This window comes from Rhipicephalus microplus, chromosome 9, assembly GCF_043290135.1.
Source record: "Rhipicephalus microplus isolate Deutch F79 chromosome 9, USDA_Rmic, whole genome shotgun sequence".
In the NCBI taxonomy this organism is placed as follows: domain Eukaryota; kingdom Metazoa; phylum Arthropoda; class Arachnida; order Ixodida; family Ixodidae; genus Rhipicephalus; species Rhipicephalus microplus.
The window spans coordinates 58,132,677-58,157,925 of NC_134708.1; the positions used below are offsets into that span (position 1 = coordinate 58,132,677).

The 25,249-nt window shown below is 45.6% G+C and overlaps 1 protein-coding gene across 1 annotated transcript in view; it reads right to left on the reverse strand.

Annotated features, from left to right (window-relative positions):
- Window positions 1-22,047, reverse strand: part of LOC119163307 (calcium and integrin-binding protein 1) — a 68,467-nt gene extending 46,420 nt beyond the window's left edge. Inside the window, exons 1-6 of the mRNA XM_037415270.2 lie at window positions 21,895-22,047; window positions 16,680-16,762; window positions 12,331-12,365; window positions 10,621-10,720; window positions 4,857-5,004; window positions 3,253-3,460 (exon numbers count right to left, since the gene is read on the reverse strand). Of these exons, the coding sequence (XP_037271167.1) occupies window positions 3,253-3,460; window positions 4,857-5,004; window positions 10,621-10,720; window positions 12,331-12,365; window positions 16,680-16,730 (542 nt within the window). The 5' untranslated portion in view covers window positions 16,731-16,762; window positions 21,895-22,047. The remainder of the gene's footprint in view (window positions 1-3,252; window positions 3,461-4,856; window positions 5,005-10,620; window positions 10,721-12,330; window positions 12,366-16,679; window positions 16,763-21,894) is intronic.
- Window positions 22,048-25,249: the final 3,202 nt, after the last annotated feature.

The window sequence follows — 25,249 nt, forward strand, 5'->3', positions numbered from 1 at the left end:
TCACTCGATGACATTCTTATGAATCCAAATGAATCGGCCAACAGCATTGCCCGCGAACTTACGGACCGGGACGCTTTTACACATGGCCTTGATTCTGCTGGATTCGAAAATCTACAACGGGATACACCCATGACATATAATGAAATTACTAAACATTACTACCTGGGGAGGTAAGAGTTTGCACCCCCTCACAGTAGACTAAACAGAGCACAAGCGGTCACACTTTGACAATTACAGACAGTCTTATTACTCACCGGCACAGGTAAAAAAATGGTACGATATAAAAGATATGGATGTTGTTTGCAAGGCATGTAAGAAAGAAGTATGCACGCTTGAGCATATGCTCTGGTAATGTGGGTCGCTTAGCCGTGGCATTTCCCGGGAATGGTTTACAGGAATGATAAAGTTTCACGACCATATCCCCCCCAAGTCCTGGCTGTCCAGTACGCCCATGACAGGGCTACGAGGCTTGACCTCCCAGTCCCAACGTGGGATTAGCCAGGCAGGTGGCTACACCCTGTACAGGACGTATAAATAAAGTTATTTCCATCCATACATCCATCCTGTCATCCAGGGTCTGTGTTTTGAAAACAGTGAAAGGGTCTATATGCCTCGTCAACCTGCGAAACAGCGTAGATAAGAAACACGATCGGTGAAAAAAATTCACAGCATATCCACGGAGTGAATGATGATGAGTGGGGCGAAACGTCTCTCCATCCGTCCGTCAGTCAAGTCCAGTCAGTCCAGTTCAGTCCAGTTCAGTCCAGTCGAGTCCAGTTCAGTCCAGTCGAGTCCAGTGAGTCCAGTCGAGTCCAGTCGAGTCCAGTGAGTCCAGTGAGTCCAGTGAGTCCAGTGAGTCCAGTGAGTCCAGTGAGTCCAGTGAGTCCAGTGAGTCCAGTGAGTCCAGTGAGTCCAGTGAGTCCAGTGAGTCCAGTTCAGTCCAGTTCAGTCCAGTTCAGTCCAGTTCAGTCCAGTTCAGTCCAGTGAGTCCAGTGAGTCAGTCAGTCTGTCTGTGTGATACAGAGAAGGCTGTGTAATATAGTGCACGCTTAACACCAGCAGGTGTTCCTACCATACCGCAGGGGATGCCAGAATAACAGCGCCCGGAAGTCGCCACCGGTAGTAAAGCGGGCGTCCACCGAGCGCGAGCAAGGTCACCTCAGCGAGAAAAAGAGAGGAAAGAAGAACAACAAAAGGGCACTTGTTCGTGAAACGCGTTGACGAATTACGCATTGTGAGGCGTGAGTACACACCGCTGCGCTTTTTTCACGGTGCAGGGGAGCGCTCGGTTCCACGCTTCAGTAACATATACGTGTGCGGATATTGTAAAATGTTTAGGGTCGCACTTGTCGACATGTGCAAAAAGCTGCACTGCTTTTCATGGTATATGAAGCCGGAAGGTGTACTGAAGATCTGTGCATGCGCATGACATGTAAGTGTATACATGTCTTGTACGTATATTGGACTTTTCTTTAATTATTCCTGAGCTACTTTTGACGAGTATAATAAACACAGAGTTGTATGAAAAGACGGGCGCTGACTTTAAGTATGTTTACTCAAACCAGGCAGATCAGACGTCATAACAAATGAAGGCCGTCCACGCATGTACTATCATAAGACATTATTCTCGCCTTACTGCACAAACAGCGCAGCAATCAACTCTTATTGTTATTCTAAATGCGGAGCCACGCAAGAACAAAGATTTGCTGACGCACGATCCGCCTTTTCGCACAGAAAAATATTTCCAATAGTTCTCGAGCTATCCGCTTGCTTGCTCTTTTGGTTCTCATTTCCTTAAATAATAATAATAATAATAATAATAATAGGTGGTTTACGTCCTAACACCATGATAATTATAGCGCGAGAACAGAACGATGACACAGCGGCAAGGACACGAAGGACACTTGCGCTCATGTCTTTCGCGTCCTTCTTGTCTCTGTGTCGTCGTTTTGTTCTCGCGTTATAACTATGGTCATGTGTTACCAACTAGCCCAAGCTGCCACACTTCCAAAACCACGATATGGTTATGCGAAACGTCGTAGTGGAGGGCTCCGGAAATTATGAACAGCTGAGGTTGTTCAATGTCCACCTTAACCTAAGTACACCAGCCTCTGGCATTTCGCCTACATCTAAATGTGGCCGCTTCGACAAGTGTTCGATCCCGTTACCTTTGCGGCCACTAGTACAGCACCAAAATCACTGAACCCACATCACGGGTTATTTGCTAAAGTCAAGGCTTAATTATTCAGCAAGTGCTGTAACGGGCGGGTATAAGTTTTGCAGCGATGCTGCACAATCCGTGGTAGGTTTTCTGCGAGATCTTATCTTAACGTGCACGATGTGCGTACGTTAGTGTCTACTGAGTGGGTGCAAAGTGTTTCATTTTACGATGTAACTGCCTCGGCTCCTCCGTTGTGTGTGAAGCATCTCAAAAAGCCCGCTACAGAGGGGGCGGACAAATCGTAACTTACCCCTGGGACAAAATAAAATAAGGAAGCAGGTAATGAACATAACAAAAAATAATTGTGAAAAGACAACGCCGAAATAACAAAGAAATGGCGCAACTTCCATCAGCGGTGCAATAATCGAAAAGCAAACAGGGGAGTTAGGTGGCCTGCCTTGTTTCTCATTTCCCTTTTCTCGGTTTTCATTTCTGATTTTTGTCTCTTGTTATTATCTTCTCTCTGTCTCTTTCTCTCCTATTCTCTCTTTGCCTTAGTCTTTTTTCTTTATTACCCTTCTTTCTTTTCCTCTATTTCCAATTATTCTACTTTTCTACCTCTTTCCCTCTCTCGCTTTCTATATTTTATTCTCTCTCTGTTCGCTAACTTAGTTTTCATCTTTCGTTCTGTCTTGACGCTCTGTTACTTTCTGTCTTTTTCCTGTCTGTTTCTTTTTGCCTCTTTCTCACTCTGTCGACACCTTTCTGTGTCTATATTTTCTCCATAACCTTTATTTTTCTCTCTCTCTCTCTCTCTCTCTCTCTCTGTGTGTGTGTGCACTGATTCTCTCGTTTGTCCGAGTTGTACGTGTTCGGGATGCAAAAAGGACGAAGAGAAAGCGCGCGCCGGCATGGCGATGATACTTTTTGCGAAGGCGTATCGGGGGTTTTCCCGACCTTGATCAGCTCCACTGTTAAAGCAATAACACAGGACAATAACACAAGCAATAACACAGCAATAACACAGCAATAACACAGGACACAGGACGGATCACGGAAGTTATGGAAAGACGAAAGACGTCTCGACGCACCTCGCGAAGTCGGGGTTCTTGAGCATGCAGTGCTGGAACTCCATGAGCGACATGTGGCCACTCCGGTCGAGGTCGGCCTCGGCGAGAACCTGCTCGATGAGTCGCTGCACGTCGGGCGTCTCCATTCGGCACCCGGAGTCCCACGACGTCAGCCGCTTGATGACCTCCGCGAGGTCGTCTTCACCCAGGACGCCGTCATCATCCATATCTGCGCACGCGTGTCGCGGGCGACATGAGAACGCCCACACGCTGACCATAACAGCGCCAGTGAATGTGTGAACTGGTTCTATACATGTAGCATTGACATGCGAATCAATCTTACAGAGACTTGCGAATCAATTCTACAGAGGGATCAGCCACATTTTTTTTTTCTTTTTACGGGTGGACAGCTTTCCAATAAGCTGCTGTGTACTACTATTTGTAAAGTTATTCGTTGATCGAGGCTCACACTGGCCTGTGATGCCGAGTCTGTATAGAGTGTGGCTGGGTAGCACTTGTTTGAGGCCGAGCGGGCCAGTTTAAGCGGCATTCCGGTAAGAGTACGAGTAGCTTATGCATGACGTCACGGACGCCGGTTTTTAATGTACTGGTACACCGTAATGGCGGCTAACCTGCTTCGATGCAATAGCGACCAACGCTGGAACGTTTCTCCGTGGCGTCTGCGAATAAAGAACGAAGAAACTTGCGCATGATGTTCTGATAATATTGACTGGACATCGTAGGCTTTGCTTCCCATAATGTTGATAACCCAACATGTTGATTTTAGTGGCGTCCGATTCCTAAGCCAAATAAGTGTTATGGGGGCGAGTGCAAAAAATCGACAGAACGCAAGATGAAAAAAAAGTCACAGCATGTTCACGGAAAGAGAGAGAGAAATAACATTTATTTATACATCCGGCGTGTAGGAAGTCCCCGGCATCGCAGGGCGTGGATGTTCCCTATCTTAAGATTACGGCGATTATAGTCCGATAATCTCAGAGCCTAGAGCTCGAGGACGTTGTGCTCCGACTAGGTGACAGTTACTCGGGTGCCTCGCGCCCGTTAGACGGGTCGTCAGCTCATTTTCTCCGTTGCTTCGCCAAAGCCTCCTCAAGCCGCTAGATGGCCTTTGCATATTCACGGAGTGAATGATGATGAGTAGGGCAAAGAGTCGGAGGGTTTTATCAGTAAACCGTAAATCGTCTGTCCGTCCAGACAGGCCGAGTGACGAATGGACGTCCGTCCGTTTGTCTGTCTGCCTCCTTGGAACGTACGGACGCACGGACGCACGCTTCGCCCCACTCCTCATTCACTCCATGGATATGCTGTGAAAACCACTAGTGTCATCTAGTTATACCACTCCCAAGAGCATAAACACACAACGCCATCTATAAAGCAACTCAAACTATAGAGGTGGTTACATACTCCTACTACCGAGGAGGGAACGAACCCCGGCGTAAGGAGCTTCGTCCCTAAAACCCACAATAAGAGCGATGTCGCTACAGGCGGCGTGAGTCTGGCAGACGTGGCAGGGAATGCTGCCATTGGGAGCTTAGGTGAGCGCCGATTAGCAGGTGTCGGGCAGTTCGAGTGTGGGCACATATGGACGTGCGACGTTCGCTCACCGAATATCTGGAAGGCGTACTCGGCCTTGACGTCGATGGGTGCGTCTTCGCAAAGCACGCTCAGGAGGTCCAGGAAGTCCTCGAAGGACATGCGCTCGTCCTTGCACGATGAAAACACCCGCAGTAACCGGTCCCGGAAAGGATTGCACTGCGCATACGCGTAGAATGACGAATGCATTCATCCGTTATTACGTGTAACACAATTCACGGTTTCACAGACGTATTGAAAGGCACAAATCTGGCCCAATAGTGTGCCGTGTGCGGCTATTATTTGTGCGGCGCAGCAATGGTAAACGAGATATTACTATAGAATAGAGTCGCGCACGCAATTTTTTCTTGGGGGTTTTTAAAGTTTGAGACAAACTGAGATCTGGTAGAGTTGACAATAGTTGAAGTTTTACTTGTATTTAACAAATTTAATAACTTCACATTTTAATCAACAGCTTGAATGGTAATTTCTGTTAGTTTGTGCCTGAATGAAACCATTTTACAGTGCTTGTAACTTCAACGGTGAGAAATACTTGAAATAGAAGAAAAAGTCCATTTTGTCGCAAGGGTGAAGCAATGAACGCCATGGCAACAAACTAGAACGTTATATGAAGTAAGGCTAGCATATAACTCATTTAGGATCCCACCTGGCGTAAGTGTACAAAAACTGGCGTAGGGAACACAGCCGCTGCAGCGAGTGAAAGTACCTCCACGCTGTCTATCGCTTCAACGCTGAGCAAATGTTGAGACTAACGTCCACGCCAAGGCAGGAGCCATCTGCTGATCTCTATCGAGATAGTACGCGCGCGACCGCCGCTTGATAAGTTCGCATTTGCAACCAGAGCGACGCAGCTTCCCACTCCTACTTTCGGAGACCCTCCACGCGCCTTCGCGCGACTGATAGGGCCGGCGCGTTTCATCTGTGTCTGAACCGCGTCCGGCCGCAAGACTCGTGTGATTTTACTCGCACTAACGAAATTGGCCGCGAGGGCTTTCACTACATAGGCCAGCGCTGTGTGTTTAGAAAAAAAAATGTTTAACGATTTTGAGTACTTGGTGCTCAAATATGGGAGAGCAGTAAGCCGTCCCTAGATTCGTGATCAACACTGGCATCGTTTTGACGTCACATATAGGATATTAGTTGTGTAATATGGCAGCTTTCCTTTAGCGACACCACTTGCATCGTCCCCCATGGCTGCACTGGTTTTTAGTCGCAATTTTACGATGTAAATTAGACGCGAGAGTGCCACCAGGGGCACCAATTCGTAGTTTGTTTGCCCGTATTACCAGGTCTTAACGCTTCTTTAAGCACTAAGCTTCAAAACAAAAGGATTGATTGATATGTGGGGTTTAACGTCCCAAAACCCCTATATGATTATGAGAGACGCTCAAAACAAAAGGAAGCACGGACGGTGTTCACAGCAAAAGCGTAGAAAATGCGGTGTTCTAGCAGACAACACAAGCCTGCATCCTATGAGTGCACCCTATGGTGGACAAAACCAGATGTGATCAAGGGTCTGTGTTTGTAAAGAGTGGATTCTATACGGAAAGTCACGATGACGAAAAAAAAAACGCCACGAATGTCCTTCATTTCTAAATAAACAGACATGTTCAATGAACGTTGAAGCGTAAACTAGACACTTTTAGCGTCATTCATACGACGGAGTGCTTGTGAACTCGTCACGAACGGTAAACAAAATCACTGGATGAAGACAATCAGCGGCGAGCTGAACGTTTCTCGACTCTAATGACGCTCTCTCGTCTGATTCGATGGTCAGTTGGCGCGCACGTAACAAAATGGTCGGTGAAATTTCATGCGCACTGTCGTTGCCATAAAATCGGAGCATACAGCAATCTGCACGACCCACTATTTCTGCAATAAAATGGATGTACAAAATTTGCTTCGACCGTGTCGTGGATGACAACTGCAGCTAAAGGCAAACGTCTTCTAAATAGACTCTTCAGTGGACATATAATTCGACAAATGTTTGTGATAAAGCACTCACGTGTGAAGTGATATGTTATGGTTTCAAATGAGGATACAACTTGAACAAAAGTGCCTGTTCGTGAACTTTTAAGTGAAATGTGGACCTTCGTTAGGGAACTCCGTATTGACATCTGCCATTTTTGTATGTATTCGTTTACTTTAGGCGCCGTTATTTCTTTGCTATTACTGCTTCTGATGCAGCGCCCAAATTATAGTAACTTGCGAGCTCTTTACTGATTCTCTCCACTAGCAGGCCACATTATAACAGAACAACTGTAGTGCCACGTATTATTCGTATGACGATTGCACGAAACAGCTTGGGACGAGTCTCGTTTGACAATTTACCGTTGAGGCAAGAGATAGTAATGAGTGAAAAGTAACGAAAAGAAATCTTGATAGAACTGGACGAGTGCGTGAATACGTTGCGGCTATTTTCACAGTGTACAGACCACCCATCAGTGGCGTAGTCAGGAGATGGCACACAGAGTTTTTGCTTTCCACCCCCCTCCTTCCTCCCCCCCAAATTGTTTTGTCGCGACATACAGAGCGAAAAAATAAAAAGTGACCATTTCAAAGAAGTGCCCCCTTCCCCCGAATCAAAAAGTGCCCCCACCCGGAAAAAAGTTTTGCCTACGCCTTGACATCCCTCCATGGCTTATTTATCTCATATATAGATTGTCAACTTCCCCTGTGCTCTTTTTGAAAATGCCACAATGCGTAGGCACGTGATCTCGTCAATGCATTATTAACCTGAAATAACGACAGAGTGGCTAGGCTAGCTAAAAAGCAATGAACCGATGGTTGAAAGGACAATAACGTTTTCGCTTTGGTTTTTCACTAATCACGACTATTGACTACGAAGTCCGTCCGGATGTTTCGTTTACGAAGTTTTACGACAGCTTTTACGGGATGAATGGCGAGGTTATTTCGCGCGCTTTGGCACTGTCGGTCGTATAGTGTCATTGCGCATGACCAAGCACATGAAGTCGCCACCATTCGAAGCTCGCATTAATTGCTATGGATCACTTAAGTTTACGTGTTGCTTGCGCTGCACAATGGAGCAGGAAATGAAGGGAATTACAGGTGCATTCCGTGCTGAGCGATATACGTAAGCGGTTCGACTGTACGAGGAAACGATCGGTAATTTCGCGCTCATGACGTAACTGACTCTATAACAACCTCTATACACAAAAAGGCACAGCAGGAAACGTTTTATAATGACTCTCCTTAGAACGCTCCACGAAGCGAGAAATTGGGAGCCAGCGAAGGCACCGCATTCGCGCGCGTTTAAGACGCACACTATTCGTCCGATACCGTGACTGAGGCAATGTTTTGACATCAGTCTGCCGTAAAGTTGTTAGCGCGCACTATACTTTCGGTGTAGTGTGTACTGTGTCTACTTTGAGCGAGAGAAAGAGAGACCTCTTGATTGAAAAGCAGAGAATTCAGCCGGCATAAATAAATCTCTGACTTGCTGTTTTGCGTGGGCATTAAAATGAAATCGCTGATCGCTCATTGCAAAGCACTCTGTTCAATAACATTTCCTGTCACTTTCAGCGAAGTAAGAGATGGGTTAACTGCAATATCCGAAGTAATCATATTCTTTCATTAAATGTGTGTAAGGTGGTGGTGGCGCCAAGCAGAAGTGCCGCGAGCTCCTTTGCTGCAAGCGCAATACAAAGAGCACTCTGGGAACCGCAAAGCATTAAAGCACTAAGCAATAAAGGGTTACGTGGGTGCTGCAAGCTATAGCTGCAAGATTTGAATTTGCAAGACAGGACACCCAAAATAAGAAACACAGTGCATGTAAAAAGAAAAGAAAGAAATACAGTTAGAACATGACAATATGCTCTGCACTATAATAAGGGAGCATACAGTAGACGTACACAGCTATATACATGCACAAACTTCAAGATTAGTGTATGCGCCGAGTTTGTAGACTTGTTGCAGTACTCTGATGTTCGCCTGAACGAACTTGCGATGGGCGTAATAATCTGATATCTTTCATAACTCACACGGGATCACGAATGATTTCCTGCAAGGTAATAATGTGCTCATCCGTGTCATTCCCATTGGCGTTGTTGTCTCCTGAATAAGTTGCATTCTCTCCGTATTACTATGAACAAGTAGCTTCGTTCGAATAAAGTTAAATCGAAGGAATTAGTTTGCGTAGTTCTGGTGGTGAACCTTCTCGGACTTCAATTCACCTAAACAGCGAACTGACTACGTTATCTGTCGAGACCATGGGTTGACAAACTCCCCAGGATGTTCACTCATTCACACTCGCTCAGACTTAGATGAAGACATGACTATGAGTGAGTCGGGACGAGTAATGTTTTTGGGAAGCTTGGGTCCGATTGAGTTTGGTTGAGAAAAAGTTTAGTGAGCGTGAGTCGTAGCGAGTCCGGTAACGTCAAAAAATTTTGGTGAGCCGGAGTCTGAGAGGACTTTAAGGGCAAAATATATTTTATGAGCGAGTCTGAGTGGGCTCCACATATTTTTGCGACCTATGATTGTGGCCATGGTGTACGCGAGGTTTTGTTTAAATCAACTAACTGAAATACTGATATCAGTAGTGGTGTACGTAGCCCTTATCCACACCCCCAAATACAATTTCTGACCAGCGCTCGGACACACTGTGGGGGGGGGGGGGGATATGGGGTTTAACGTTTCGAAACCACCATATGATTATGAGAGACACCGTAGTGGAGAGCTCCGGGAATTCCGACTACCTGGGGCTCTTCAACGTGCACCCAAATCTGAGAACACAGGTCTATACAGCATCTTCGTCTCCATAGAAAATGCAGCCACTGCAGCCGGGATTCGAACCCGCGACCTGCGGGTCAGCAGCCGAGTACCTTAGCCACAAGACCACTGCGGCAGGGTGGAGCTTTAGGGGGCGGGGGCTTGTGCGAGTAAATGCGGCACACGCAAGCGTGCGACGCGAGAATTTCTCAGAGCACGCTCAATTTTCTCTCGAACCAAGCGCGCCGCCGGTTTGCGTGCAACTTGCACGGCTTCCGTTTAAGAACATCAAAAGCGCCGCTCTTGACGGCTCCGACGGTGTACCGCAATCCGGACAAAAGGCGCGCTGTTTCAACGTATTTCCTTTTCTCGCGAATTATTTCGAGGCGTAATGCTGAGCGCGCTGTTCACACCAACGTCTCGGGAAGAAAACAACAAAAAAAGCTCACGAAAGAAAGGTCAGAAAGGTTAGAACTTCATAACGGAACCTCGCACACGTGGTAGGAAATAAACTACACCGTCCGGGGGGACACTTAAAACGGACGCTCCGTCAAATGCTTCCCTGAAGTGCTTCCCTGAAGAACACCCAAGCCGACGACGAACCGTGGGATAGGTACACCATAAACCCTATCTACAGTTGCGCTTGCGCAATCTTCGTGGAAGTCCGTGGCTGAGATAATCACCCGCGTTTCGTAACACTGCGGCACTTGCACACGGCCGACAAGAAATGTTTACGGGCCCGCTCTGCGTAACTTATGTGAGTGGCTGCGGTGTCCATATGTATATGGAAGCATGTACAAAGTTAGCGATGTGGGAACACACGGCGTTTCTAATGTATACTCGCCCAGCACGGTGGCTTAGAGCCTTGGTTTCTGCAACAGCGTTCTGCAGGCCCCTTCTCGCGGTTCCGCGGGGAGCCACTAAAAAGCTTTTCCTGGTTCCGCACTCGCCAAGTCACTGAGATTACGAAGTCAATGTGCGGACGTTCTAAGGAATACCAGGGAGGTGATGGTGATAAAAACGAATGAGGTCTCTTATACGCACCTTGAATTCCGGCATCTGTTCGATGTACTTGACGGGAATTCTGGCGTGTTTGTCGGCTAGCACCTCCCCAACGGCGATGCCCTTAAATCGCTTGAAGGCGCTGCGCGCGTACAAAATGTCGGTAAGGAGATTGGTAAGAGTACTAAAGCCTTAACTACCCTCCAGTATATATACATTGGGACGTGTCGCTTCTATGAAATTACTGCATGCACTCTATAGTAGAACCACGAAAATCTTGAAACTAGAAAGCACCTGAAATAAGATGTCTGCACGCTGTTCAACAAGAACCAATCATGGCAAATTGAGACGTGGCCCATGTTTCTTGCTCAAACATTACAAAAAAAGGAACTGACGACAGCGATGAAAGACGTACAGAACACATCGCTGTCATCAGTTTTTTTTTTTTGTAAAGTTTGCAAAAGAAACATTATGTTTATCCAACTAGCTCTTTGTTAAATGCATACGACATTTTTTCAACGCTATTTGTTATGTGCGAGTGGTTCTATATGTCCGAAACCTTGACCAGTACGAATGTTTCTTCAAATTACAAAGTTTTCATTCTCAGGAACTCGCATGAAGCATCACTAGCAGTGCAATTCTTTGAAGCGGTAAATACGAAATATTTACTTGGCGACATAATTAAACCGAACTCCAAAGGTCCGTCAAGAAGCGTAATAGGTTACAACGTAATATGAGTTAGTTTGTGCGTGTTCTTGACGAAGAACGAAGCAAGGAACATGAGAGATCAGAAAGGAGGGGACGTTAAGCAGTCAATACAAGAAAACTGCTATGCTACCCTTCACTGGAGAGATGGGTGGGGTAGTATTAAAGATCGAGATAGAGATAAAAGAGAGAGAGAGAGGGAAGGAACACACGCACTAAGTTACACGCTTCGAAGTCATGAAAGCGCCATTAGGCCACAACCGCCGCCGCAAGTGACGTCTTCAAGAATTTGAGCAACGCTTCCTTCACCATCACCTGCGACGACCTCTTAGGGCAGCATTCCGAAATGGTTTCTGCCATCGCCGGTCTGTGATTTATGCGAGCTAGAGCGACCGCTGGCGGCGATTGTCTCTGCGCAATGTGGCGAGTATGTAAAGCGCAGCATTAGCTTCGACACTTCGATGGTGATCGTTGTATTGAACACGACAGCATCAGTCACGTGGAGACATCAGCCGTCGCCGCGATATGTGGAGTCGTGTCAACTCGTATATATACACGTATACTAAACAATCGAATCGTCCCAGTCGGAACTGCTATTTCAGGGCGAAGGCACGCTGACGAGCAATCCTGTCTATATATATGTACATACTTTGGTTGTGTCAATACAGATAAATCGAAAAATAGAGTTTTTACGCGCAGAAAATGTTTGCTGTCGTTATCATACATTCGTTCTGACGATAATAATTCCTTACTGGTGCCAACTATAGCACAAGATAAGCGCAATTTGACGGTTTTGCTGTTTACTACCCCTAAGCGCGTTTCTTTTTTATTAAATAACATGAAGTGCGTTTTAAAATTAGGTTATAATTAGTGCAAAGTAGGATAGGAATCAGACGGGAAGACAACGCATGCGCACGTTTTGTGTCCTCTCTTCTCATCCTCCTGTTTCTTTGGGCTAAGTATTGGCTATAGGTTCTTACCAGCAAGAGCACATTTCTCTCTTTGTACGCTTCAAAAAGTAAAATGAAAACCGTTTAGAATACTTACTGCAGGATTTCTTTTTTCGTAAGGAACGTCAGCTCCTGCAAAGACACCCAGTATGCTCCATGGTCAGAAGGTTTCGCTATGTTAGCTCGCAAAATTCAAAAGCGTGTAAACTTAGGCTCGTTAGTAACATACATATTCATAGCAGAAAACAGCGCGATACCACGGAGATAAGAAAGACAAAACAAGACTACCGCTGAGTACCAAAAACTGCATTTATTGTTGCTATGCAAATATAAAAGCATATACTTGAAAGGGTACAGACGGGGTAATGTGATAGGAAAGTTTTTCTCTTTAATCCTCCTTGGTAGTATCACGTAGCCACCGGTGGTACATGCCCACTCTAGGAAGGAGGGAGGAAGGAAGGAAGCAACAAAAGGGTTGAGCGGGTATGTGCCCCCTTTTGTTGCTTCCATCTCGCATCCCTTGTGGCACATACCCGCTCTATAGTACCGCCATTTCCAATCTCGCATCCCTTGTGGCACATGCCCGCTCTAGAGTTGAAAACGAATGAGGTTTCTTATACGCACCTTGAATTCCGGCATCTGTTCGATGTACTTGACGGGAATTCTGGCGTGTTTGTCGGCTAGCACCTCCCCTACGGCGATGCCCTTGGATCGTTTGAATCTCGCATCCCTTGTGGCACATACCCGCTCTAGAGCGGGTATGTGCCACAAGGGATGCGAGATGGGGAATGGCGGTACTTGCAGGGTTCAGGGCGGGCTGACAGACGCTTCGCCTCAATCATCATTCACTCCGTGGATATGCTGCGATTTTTTTTTGTCTCTCATCCGTCTCTCCCCCCCTTTCCGTAATGTGACTGATTATATATTTGTAAAGCAAAAATTTAGCGCAGTTGTTCATAGTCAGCGCTAGTCCTGCTTGGTCTATATAGTTGTTCTTCATTCACGCTGTTTTCTACTATATGAATAGCTCGTGAAAAATAGAACATGCATTCACTGTACTTTATGCGATGGCGATACGAGATGAATGTTCGTTGTATACTGCACAATAAAGCGCAAAAGTACAAAATGAGCACACGCTGGAGACACCTGCGTGTCTTTAATCATGCGGCCATGGAAGATCAGATTCGGAATGTCTCTTTTCTTTGGGGAACGGGATATGGCCCTCTTAGTTGTTAAACCGGAGAGGGAACATAAGCCCAGTTTATGATAAGGTGCATAATTTGTGAAAATTGTTAATTTGTGGGAAGAAGTGTATATGTGTGCTGAGACTCAATGTGTATAAATAAATTGAAAAAGTTGAAGGAGCGGTATGGTGGGTTTCCTGTGACTCTGATTAGCACAATTTTTCCCCGGACAGTTTCCTATACGTATTTTCTTTCACTTTGCGCACCTACATAACTTACACGACGCACACATAACCAAGATGCACACACAGCTATCAAATGTCGAGCTGCAAAATAAATTATCTTCTAATAATTGCATTATAAACAAGTTACACTAATTTCACAAGTATCAAAACGTTTTACGACATGCTTTGCACCTGTTGTGTGCCACAACCTAGCCGCTACTTATATTGATGCATTAATTCATGCAAGGTAGCAGCCTGATCACTCGGCCGATGAATCCGACGTGACCGTATAAATAGTTAATATACCGTGCGAACATATACACTGGAATATACTAAGTATATAACAATATTTAACTACAGTTTCATGTATAACTAGGACCGTCCTTCACAGCCCCTTAATAATACTGTTCCTTAGCTCTTCTTTGGCATGTTTACTCGCGAACGGCGATGTTATTCGTTGGTCATCGAGATCAGCAATACGGCGGGGACGAAACTAAAGGACGGCTCTATACAAAAGCACGACCGCTTGATAGAAGTAAATTGTTTTTTTAAAAAGTCAGTTTTTTTTCTTATCTTAATCAAGAGGTTGTGACATTGTTAAAACTTAAAAAATTTTCTACATACTGGTTTTCTGTAGTTTACTGAGAATTTCGAAAGGACATGCTAATTTTAGACTCGTGCAACAGTAATGGGAGTAAGTGCAATATTAGCAAAACGTATATACAGCAAAGCTAGTTTACAATATCACTGAGAGCAAAAAAAAAAAAATGACGTGGCACATCAAACCTTACACTCACGACCAGGGTGTCGGAACGAAATATTTTCATTTCCGTTTTAGTTTCGTTCCACTGCAAAAAGTTCTGTTCTGTTTCTATTCCGGAACAAAAACAAATGTTCCGCAGTGGTTCGTAAGGTTGTTTATTTGCATAAAAAATTAGGTGTTAAAAAGCAACAATGAATAAATATTGGATTTCTCACACAGTTGCGTACGCGCCTGCTAAAGTGGCCGTGCAACACTTTTTCAAGTAACCATGGAATGGATTCAATAAAAGAGCCTCATAAATTCAACACCGCAAAAAAATTAAGAATTCGTCCAGTATACGGGTGGAGTTTCAAAGATTTGTCGCACGCTGCAATTGCATTCTCTCTTGTTTTGCCCCGACGAACGCGCTGGAAGCTAAGTAGGGTAGGATAACGGGGGAAAGAAAACACGTCACGCACGCCTCGTGACCTTGAGCCTTTTTTTATTTTTTTAAACAAATACGCGGTCTTTAGTGTGATCGCGCACGCACGCGTAGACAACTCACGGCCTCCCGCGGCGACACCAGTAACAATCTAGCGCGCCCTGTTCAAATCAGCCAATGGCTGACAGAACGTCCTTTGACGGGGGATTTTTGAGCTTGCATCATCGTTCGTAGAGTGAAGAGAAAGCAATATTCAACTGATTTTGAAAATGTATTGTGAATTCCAGGTCGCGTGCTGCGCTATGATATTTGGCTTGCCTATTCTCGGGAGCTTCGACTACCGATCAGCAGAGTTTTCTGACCATGTTCAAAAAGTGTTGCAGGGCCCCTTTAAGAAAGTGGGGCGAGGGTATAACACCTTCTCACACTAACTGTACCTAACACTAACGCAACGCTCAACTGTACCTCGAATTCCTACAAATAAGTGGAAACCAGCGGCCTTCTATGTTGTAGTAGACTTTGTCAAAAGTGAATTTCTTTACAGTAAATGCAGATTTCATTGTTTTACGTCAAGGGTGTGAGCATGATCTCAAGGGCAGCCCGTCATCGAGCATATCTTTGATATGCGAGACCGCAGTTTTTATAAAACAACTTGCCGCGTTGAGAATGCCCTCCCCATGCTGGCCTGGTTCAGGCGTACACGAAGGTTTACTTAATATAAAGCTCCCTGGTTGCCACTGTTTTTGCTTTTCTGTTTTTCGCACAATTTCCACACTGCTTTACCTTGGAATGCTTGCATGGGATAAGCGCTAGTAGTGTACTGTGAGAGGGGCATTACTGCTCACATTGCATGACCTCGGTTATTTCGGATAGCCAAGTTTCCGCGTCGACCAAAAACAATTGAAAAATTTTGTTTTCACTCCGGAACAAAAATACCTGATAACGTCTTGGTTACGTTTTCGTTTCGATCAAAAATATAATTGTATGTCATTTTTTTTTTCGACACAATGCACTCGACACCCATTACTTTCTACTGCTCAGGTCCCAATGACGTCATGGAATATATATACAGTTCGCAAATTCCCATGTGTTAATTGAGAACACGAGCTACAAGAAAACTAACGAAATGAATGATTACCGAGAGGATATCACATAAGAAAAAGGGGGTGGCTTGCGCTAGTGAACGTTCTGTCAGTCTGTACTCGAATAACTTTGATACATCGATGCATATGCCAGTTAGCTATTCTACTGTGACATATATATATACTTAACCTGGTATTTTAACGCATCTGCGTATGAGCTCACTTGTTATCCATATTTCATAAAAACATTCTGTGATGAAATATAGTATCTTGTGTAACGTTTCATGCCATATAATTTTTTTTCGTTCAGTAATATTGCCGATATGCACTAAGCCCTCTATAAGTCATCTTGCAGCAAGTTTCATTTCATTTCATTTATTGATACTGTCAGTCCTTTTTGTAGGGGCTATTACAGGAATGGAAACACATTATATTTAAACACAGATGTGTGTAATAAAAACAAGAAAAAATCTATGTTACTGAAGCACATATCGTTGAACGGCACGAATCGAAATTCAGATACTAAAAGCATTGTGATTTCAACCTCATCAGTAAATGAAAGAAAGCAAATATCACTGCTGAAACATATATTATACAACTTATCAAAACACACGATAAAAATCATAGTTTAATTACAAGTCACGTAATTTAGACATGCCACCTCAAACCTACTGAATAGAACCAGAGAACACTATAGAGCTTATCGCTTTTAAAAACTCGGTAAGGTATATAGTTAATCTGTAGTCAGATGCGGTCTGCTCTAATTACGTACCCTGTAGTCTCGCAGCTCTTCAGCTGTCAGCTGGCTTTGACTGGATCCCATGTCCGGCCTTGTAAGTGCATGCGCCCAGTCACCTGACGATGTGACGAAACACATATACGGTCCACTCCATCATATCTATTTACCACATCAGCCCAACGGGGCGATTTTGCAAACCGTAAGTGTACTTCAAACCACGATATGCATAATCCTTTAAAAGAACCTATGGGTTTCAAGGACAAAGCGGCAAGGGCAAATATACAACGATGCATGTTCAAGCGCACCAAATATCACAAGAGCAAAGACATTTTGTCTGTTGGCACCATAAGTTAACATGAAATGGAAACAGACTTCTCACATGAACAAAAACTGATAGAAATATTTCGTCGCCCCACTGAACATTAAAGGGAACAAGGCTCTAGGGGTAAAAGTAAGAAGGACAATGTTGTGGAAGTCGACCAGACAAACACTGAGGTAGCTACCCTACATTGAAAGAGCGTATCATAGATTTTACACTGATATATATACAACGATAGTGCCTGAAATTTCTGCTCCATGGAGACTGCTACACTCAAGCACATGCTCTAGGAATGCGAGGCGAATACTAAAGGTAATAATCCCGACGTTTTTCTTTGGTGATTTGGACCGACGTCCTGAACAGTTCAGAGCTCGCTGACCAAACGTCGACCGTCCAGAAGGCTCAGGAAGCGGCGACTAGGCAAGGCCTGGACGTCCCGACGTGGGACAACCGAGTCCAAGTGATCTAATTGCAAGACCAGTTCATGTATGAACTAGGTCCATGAGTTCCGGTGTCAACGCGTCGAGAATACAAAAATAAATCATTCAGCTGCTGAAAAAGACCCTCGTTCTGCTTCGAATAGGTGAGCCTCTAAAGCTTTGAATTTGGGACTGGATACTGAAATGGTCTCTTCTATGTCATCAGTAAATTCCGGTCTTCTCCTTCTAAAAACTTTACATGTATGTGCAGTTATTGGACTCTTAGAACCGCTCGCAGACGAACAAGGATATTTTCAACCGCGTGGTCTCGCCTTTATTAAGGACAATAAGTGCACAACCAAGTGGGCAGAATTACTGGACTTCCTTGCTTCCCAGTGACGCGAAACGGACATTATTCCCAAAAAGAGAGACAAAGACAAAGAAAAAAATTGTAATGTATAAAATATAAAAATGACATCTCACGTTTCACGATTGCCATTTGATCTGTGTGCCTCTTGTAATGGAGGACTGGGGCCTAATTTCAACTTTTAAACCACGTGGATTTCGCTACCACATGACCACAGACTTGCGCACACTGGATCTCTCCGTGCTGACTCTTTGCAAGCGGGCGACCATGATGCTACAAAGCGAACCCTTGGCCTCCTTCCCACTGCGAAAGGGCGTCACAATATGCTTCTCCGCGGCAGGGCTCCCCCATATGCGTTTCCGTGGCGGACACGACACTAAGTATGCAACCATCGCGCGTCCGTGCATACACGCATTAGCAGTCTGTGGAAAATCCGGAAAGAAAAAAAGAAAGGGGGTCTCGGTTATTTCGAAGGTGTCGAACATAACAAAGTGCATAGCGAGTGCTACGCTGTGGACAAATGAGCTGCGAATCGGCGTGAACAAGCACACGTGTGACTCGTGTGGTAAGACGTCTTTCGAAACTCTCATCACTTCGCGATGCAAGCGGCTGCAGAAAGGTAACACACACGCGATGACACCAATAAAACAAAAACAAATGTTCCGCAACACCTTATAGCAATAAACAAGTTTTCATACGCCGCGAAAGCTGCCAGGTAGCGAAAGTACTGCCCCTCTCGTTCAGTCCCTTTAAGTTTGTACTTTTGTCTTGTCCCGTCACTGTCAAGTCAATGCTTTGTTGTTTATTTAAGCAAAGTTATCTCTTTAGTTGCAGTCGACGACTCTGGACGGCGTGGGTCCCCCTAGACCATAGGTCGGCAATTAAAGGTGGAACTCACTCAGACTCACTCAAGAAATATATTTTGTGCTAAGGGCCTACTCTCACTCATACTCATCGATATTTTCCTCGGCGTCACTCACTCGGCCTCAGAGTCACTAAACATTTTCCACAGCCATCCTCGCTCAGACTCGAACTCTCCAAAATATTGCTCACCCAAGCTCACTCAAACTCACAATCCAATCTGAGTCGGAGAGAGCGTAAGTGAATCAACTCATGAGTGAGATTGCCGACCTTTGCTCCAGAGTCCAGATTCTCCTCTCATTTTGCTAAGTCTTTCACTGTCACCTCCAATCTACCAACAGCCATTCCAGAGCAACAGATCCTCTCTCAACATACTGTTTAAATTACCCGCCTTGCGTAAGCTGCATCCCGTGAGCCCACTTTCGGATCACGCTGAATGACACGCCTTACATTAGCTTTATCACGTGGTCTCCGTTTCGTTTTCTCTCTTTCCTCTCTACGAACCCCCTCTACATCTTGGTCACGTGACATTTTGGCGTTATCACGTTGACAATGCCGACGACACAGGGTCCGGATAAACGGCCTCGTGGTAAATAATATTCAGCAATGCCCCGGCGAAGCGGTGCCCGTCACAATGCCACATCACTTTCGCAGTCCCACTCTTCTCATTGTACACGCATGGTCGCCCAAATCTTTAACTATATCGTGCTTATAAGCGGCTTCTCCATTTGTCCGCGCCATATATGATGGAACGAAGTAGCAAAAGAAAAAAAGTTTTGCGGGCATATGCTTTATGGTCATGCCCTTGCCATCACCATTTTGGGAACTTGGTTCAGTTATATGGAAATGATACACAAAAGAACCGGCCACTCTTGCACGATATCTAAATATTTGGACGATTTTACATCGTACTTGTTTGACCACCAAACGCAGGGAACTTCATATTCCCAAAGCGTGCACTGCACGGAGGCACCATCGATACCAAACATCAAAGCTCGAACTAACGTGCTTATAAATATAAGAAAACACAAAGTCGCAACTTCTGAATCTTTTTCTGCAATTTACGGCCGATCCATCCCTCTAAAAGTTGCTCCAGGATTCGCTGAGGGTACTGTGGTGAGCAATATGAGATGGAATTCACGGTTCATAATTATTCAACGATTACTTAGTTGTGCACTGGTGTGAATGCCAGAAACACCCTCTCGGTTGCGCATTAAGTGTCATGCTTTGCGAATACCAACTACGTTAAGCCGCTAAGACATTTAGGAAGTTATTGCAGTGTTCCAGCGGATATTGCTCCCTATACTATCGGTGTAGTTTCAAGAACAAAAGCTCCGCATTGCTTGTTAATCTTATCAGCCAGTGTCTCCGTGAACGATGTATTAGTAACTGATGTCTGCGCCCATTTCTACTTATAGAAGTCATTTTTTGTTTAGTTTCAAAGGAGCCTGATGCCAAAACGCTTTTGCATATTGAAATATTAACATAATCTACATTCACTTTGAAAGCGCTAAGGTGTTGCCGTCATGCAGTGTAAGTGAAAATGACAATATTTTGATTAATGAACTTGTTTGTCGTCGCAGAATACGCAAAGCACTGCGAATCACGTTTCCAGCGCGACAATACGAGATAAAAGTATTGATTTTTTCACATAAACCAGACCTACATATAAATCAGGCAATTCGTTTAAACTCTAACCCCTTCACCTTTTTTATAGCAAGCATACGTAACCTTGACTCCAGTTATAACTATAAGCATCTGCAAGGTTACCCTTCAAGGGGATGCAAAGGTTCATGGCAGCGCCCCTCCCTCTATATTAGTTCAATGTATGCAGCAAACTCTGCGCCCCCCTCTTCTGGGGTAATGGGCAGGAGGGGGGCTTCCCCCTTCCCCGTGAACACGCCTGTGGTTATAAACCGCAGTCACGACAACCATTGTGACTGTGTATTTGTGACGTCACAACTGATGGCAAGACAACATTAGTGGCCAACACTCAATATTGTGTTGGTAATTAGTAACTGGTCCTTGGGTGAATTGTCTTCGATGTTTTTGCGTAAGCGCGGCAAAGATATTCAGTTGAGTCAAAGATTCTAGCTTGAAGTAAATAAAAAGTTCAAGGATTTTCAACCGTAAGTGTTTTAGAAGACAGGCTTATTCGAAGAATGGTTGACGTATGAGGCACGCGCAGTTGCGACAATTCAAAGCGATCGCTCACGCAAACTTTTGGGTGTCTTATTCTAATATTTCATAGCGAGCCAGACCTTTCAGGAAACGATGGGAACTTGAAGATACTAAAAATTCGTGATAACCGTTATGTCGCTCGACCCGTTTCAACAAGCGATCTTGTCATTCTCCAAGTGGCTGCAAACTTGAATCCGACAAGACCGCTGGTCGAAGCATTAGGAACGACCGTGTACATGAATTTTTTCGTCCCTAACATAAGTATTTCGCCTAATTCCGTCCGCCTCGGATGGGACAGTGGTTGCGGTGCTCTGTTTCTGACCCTATATGGTCGCGGTTTCGATCGAATGTTGGTTGTGGTGGAATAGTTGAGGTCCGTGTACTTCTCGTTGAAGAACACCAGGTGGTCGAAATTTCCAGAACCCTCCTCGAAGCCATCTCTCATAACCATATCGTGACTTTGCAACATTATAATCCTAATTACGTTCATTCGTTCCAGCTGATTGATTGATTTGTGGGGTTTAACGTCCCAAAACCACTATATGATTATGAGAGACGCCGTAGTGGAGGGCTCCGGAAATTTCGACCACCTGGGGTTTTTTAACGTGCACCCAAATCTGAGTACACGGGCCTACAACATTTCCGCCTCCATCGGAAATGCAGCCGCCGCAGCCGGGATTTGAACCCGCACCCTGCGGGTCAGCAGCCGAGTACCTTAGCCACTAGACCACCGCGGCGGGGCACATAAGTATTTCGCCTAATTCCGTCCGCCTCGGATGGGACAGTGGTTGCGATGCTCTGTTGCTGACCCTATATGGTCGCGGGTTCGATTGAAATTCAGTTGTGGCGAAATGGTTGAGGCCCGTGTACTGCCCGTTGAAGAACGGCCAGATGGTTTACATTGCCAGAGCCCTCCACTACGGCATCTTTCATAACCATATTGTGGTTTCGCAATGTTATTATCCTAATTACGTTCATTCATTCCACCTGTTCCTGTAGTGACTGGCCTAATATCAAAACCGAGTCGCTATACAGCTGATGCTTCGCTGGAACATTAATGCTTCAATCCGCATAAGCTGCAATCCTCCTTGCACGACTTACCAGAGTCGCGTCTTTCCTTCCTCGCAGTCAGTCTTTTGACGCAGCTGCAGCGTTGCAATCTCCCGTTGCGTCCAATACGTGCGTCTGTGCAACGAAGCTGTGCAGCAGCGCACGCAGCTGTCCGCGGCTCTCTTTTGTTTTTGCTGAGCGGTCGTCTCGAGAAACGTGGCTCGCGGGAAAAAAAAGAAGCCACGGAACCAACAATGGATGGACCGCAGCCTCTCGCCATTCGTCATCTGCTATAGCGGGGGCGTATATATGCGATCGCGGCGAGACGCCAAGCCGAGCGCACGTGCACTTGGCCGGATTACTCGCGCGATCGGCGCGTCAGCGCGTTGACACATGTCATTCGAGATCGTGTTGAATAATTACGAAGAGTGCGCACGCCGCAGAAGTCGCCTTTGTCAGTTATACGGCACGAAAAAAAAACACAGAGACGGAGAAAGATGCGACGCACACATGCGCTATAAAACTTCCGTATGACGTACCAAACCGCCCCAAAACGCTACGTTATTAAACTTCAGTTATATGGATTGTCATAACTATTCCACAACACGTAAACGATGGCGCGACTAACAGATTCAGAATAGCTAGCGTGCCTAGCAAGGGCTTAGCCAAAAAAATTGTTTTTTCGGGAAGGCCACTTCCTAAGATGGTCATTTTTCGCTCTGTGTGCCATGGCGAAAAAAATTCCGGGGAGGGGGGCACAAGCCAGGTCTGCTGCACCCTGGCTACGCCCCAGACATTTCTGTGCGCAGACAACATCGTATGTGGCCAGCCCGTATGCATCATACGCCAACCACTCCTTTGGTCAGTGCTCCGGCCTCTATTTTTTGATAACGTGCGTAGCCAAGCCACGACAGAGGCTCGTTGGCATGGAATTCACTACTTCTGTGTGCAATTTTTCATCAATTAATTATTCCGAAACTCCTTAGGAGCGTTGAATGACATTCGTTTGTTATCCTGTAACCTTCACTCGTTTCTCTCTTTCTCTCTCTCTCTCTCTCAGTGTGTGTGTGTGTGTGTGTGTGTGTGTGTGTGTCGTTTTATGGTTCTTTTTTATATCAAGTTCAATTTTCAATTTCTATTCACTACTGGCTTCAATTTTCTATATTCACTACTGTAGGAGGTCCCGATTCGGTAAGCCTGCAAAACCTACTCTTGTATGCACAAATTCTGCAATTCATTTAATGCCTAAATAAAACTGCTTCTGACTCTGACTCCCTCAGACTCGTGATTATCTTGGAGAGTTTTGTTTTTTTTTTTAATGAAGAACTGTGCGCCAACCCGACGGACACAAGACATGGGTACCAACGTGTACTATTTATTTTATAATTATATTAGGTTAACGCCGGTCGGGTTAGCACTGCACACAACACACAGGAATGCAAGACAACAAGACAGCTCAGACCCAGTTTGACAACAAAGTTGTCGTCTTCACCCGATCGGTGTTCTTTCGGTGGCCGTGGCAGAGGTGCCTTTCTATAACCGTATCTACATGAATGTTTCCTGCATAAACCTAGGCGCTCGCTTGAAAGACGAGCAGCGCCACCAACCCCATTCCAGGGCGCATCAACAGAGATGTCGAAGTGTAACGTAGTGGGGGCATATTCGCGATTGATATCACTTCCGGAGCTCATTGGGTGGCACTACGTGTGAGAAGTTGATAAGCCCAAGGAATGACATAACCTCGAACAGCATTATCTTCCCGCCGTGCTAGACAGTTCAACAGTGCTTTGACCGGGTTACTTTCTGTCTAGCTAGATAGCCGGGGGTGCTTTGGTATCACGCACAAATGAAGCTATTCCGAATACATCTTCGCAATATTCCATGTAGTACACGCCTTATAGAATCTAGACATGATTCGATGAACTGTGTCACATTTCCTTCGGAAGGATGAACTGTAACATTCAAATCAAAAAACCATTTCATATGATAATTCTAGGCCAGCAGTGGGCCCTTAAGGAACACTGGCTTCATGATGAAGCCAGCGTTACTTGTCTTTTACAGGACTCCTTGGAGAAGACAAGCCTGCATGACAAACCATTGACTCCAGCGACAAGACCTCTTCACTCGATTGCTCAAATGTTAATCGCGTCGACGTTACGTGGTGTCAAGCTGACTTTTAAACTCATTCAGAGCACTAGCCACCACATCAAGCCAAATACTTGCACGTTACTTGCTACCAGCCACGGAGACTTAGCGACTCAAGTTTCGCCGCTAATCACGAGGATGTCGGTTTGATTCGCAGACACAAAAAAACTGCCTTTCGGTAGACGTTCGAATATGACGACGCACTGTATGCCTAGTTTTGCGCTCGTGTTAATCAACCTCGGGTGGCCAGAATGAATCCCGTTCAGCGCTGTGCTTCAAAAATCGCATCGCGACTTCTAATTAGCTTGAAGGTTCACTTGATCCCACCAACGCTAGATCTGCACTTGAAACACGCAACTCTAGTGACAAGGGAGCCCGTGGCTTTTACGTAACACATCAGGACGAGACGGTCGCGTCGAAGTATACTCGATGCCAACTCACGTCCCATCCACCGGTCTACACACAAAACATTAGCGAAACACATGTAACACAGCTCACCGGTTTCGCAGAGCTCGGCGGATGTCACACTGCCGGTCGTCGTTCCGCGTAGCGGCTGGCTGCACTCCCGTTTATCGCTTCGGGGTTATCTTTATCGGCTCTGAGCTGCTATCGCCGTCCCCGCACTCAAGAAAGGCCCGCCCCTCCGTATCGACGGAGCGCATTATGATAGATGCGTTCGCTCGCTGTTACAATAGCGTTGGGGGATGGGGGGGGGGGGGGGGGGGATGACGTATCAGTAATATCGTGCAGTGCCGTTTCACACCGCGTAATTGCACGTATGACTGCGCGGGCCGCCACTGCGGCGCTAGCGGCTGGCGAAGTTCTGTGGTTATAAATGGAAAGTGCGAAGCAGTAAAGGTCAGTCGGAAAGAAGGCGCTCGCAGTTGCCGCTGAAGGCTGCGCCCGGCACGGCCTTATGTCAGTTCTCCCTGTGCGTTGACACTTATCGCGAAAGTACGGGAGCGTACAAATACGTAACCGATCGTTGCGCAGAAAGAAGGATTCGAGTCCGCAACGGTTAACGCGGGCAAGAAGCCGTGTACCGTAATGCTAGACGGCCTCGCTGAGTCTATAGAGATCTTTGTTTTCTTGTTTGACATGCGAAGTATATACAGCTGTTCGTTCAACAGAGAAAGCTGTTACGACATCGTAACAGCTGCTTTCGGCGCCGTAATTGTCCGCCGCCGCCGCCAGCGTTTGCAACCGCTATTGTGCAAAATAAGAAAAAACGAAATCAATAAAAAATATCCAGTATGTCTAG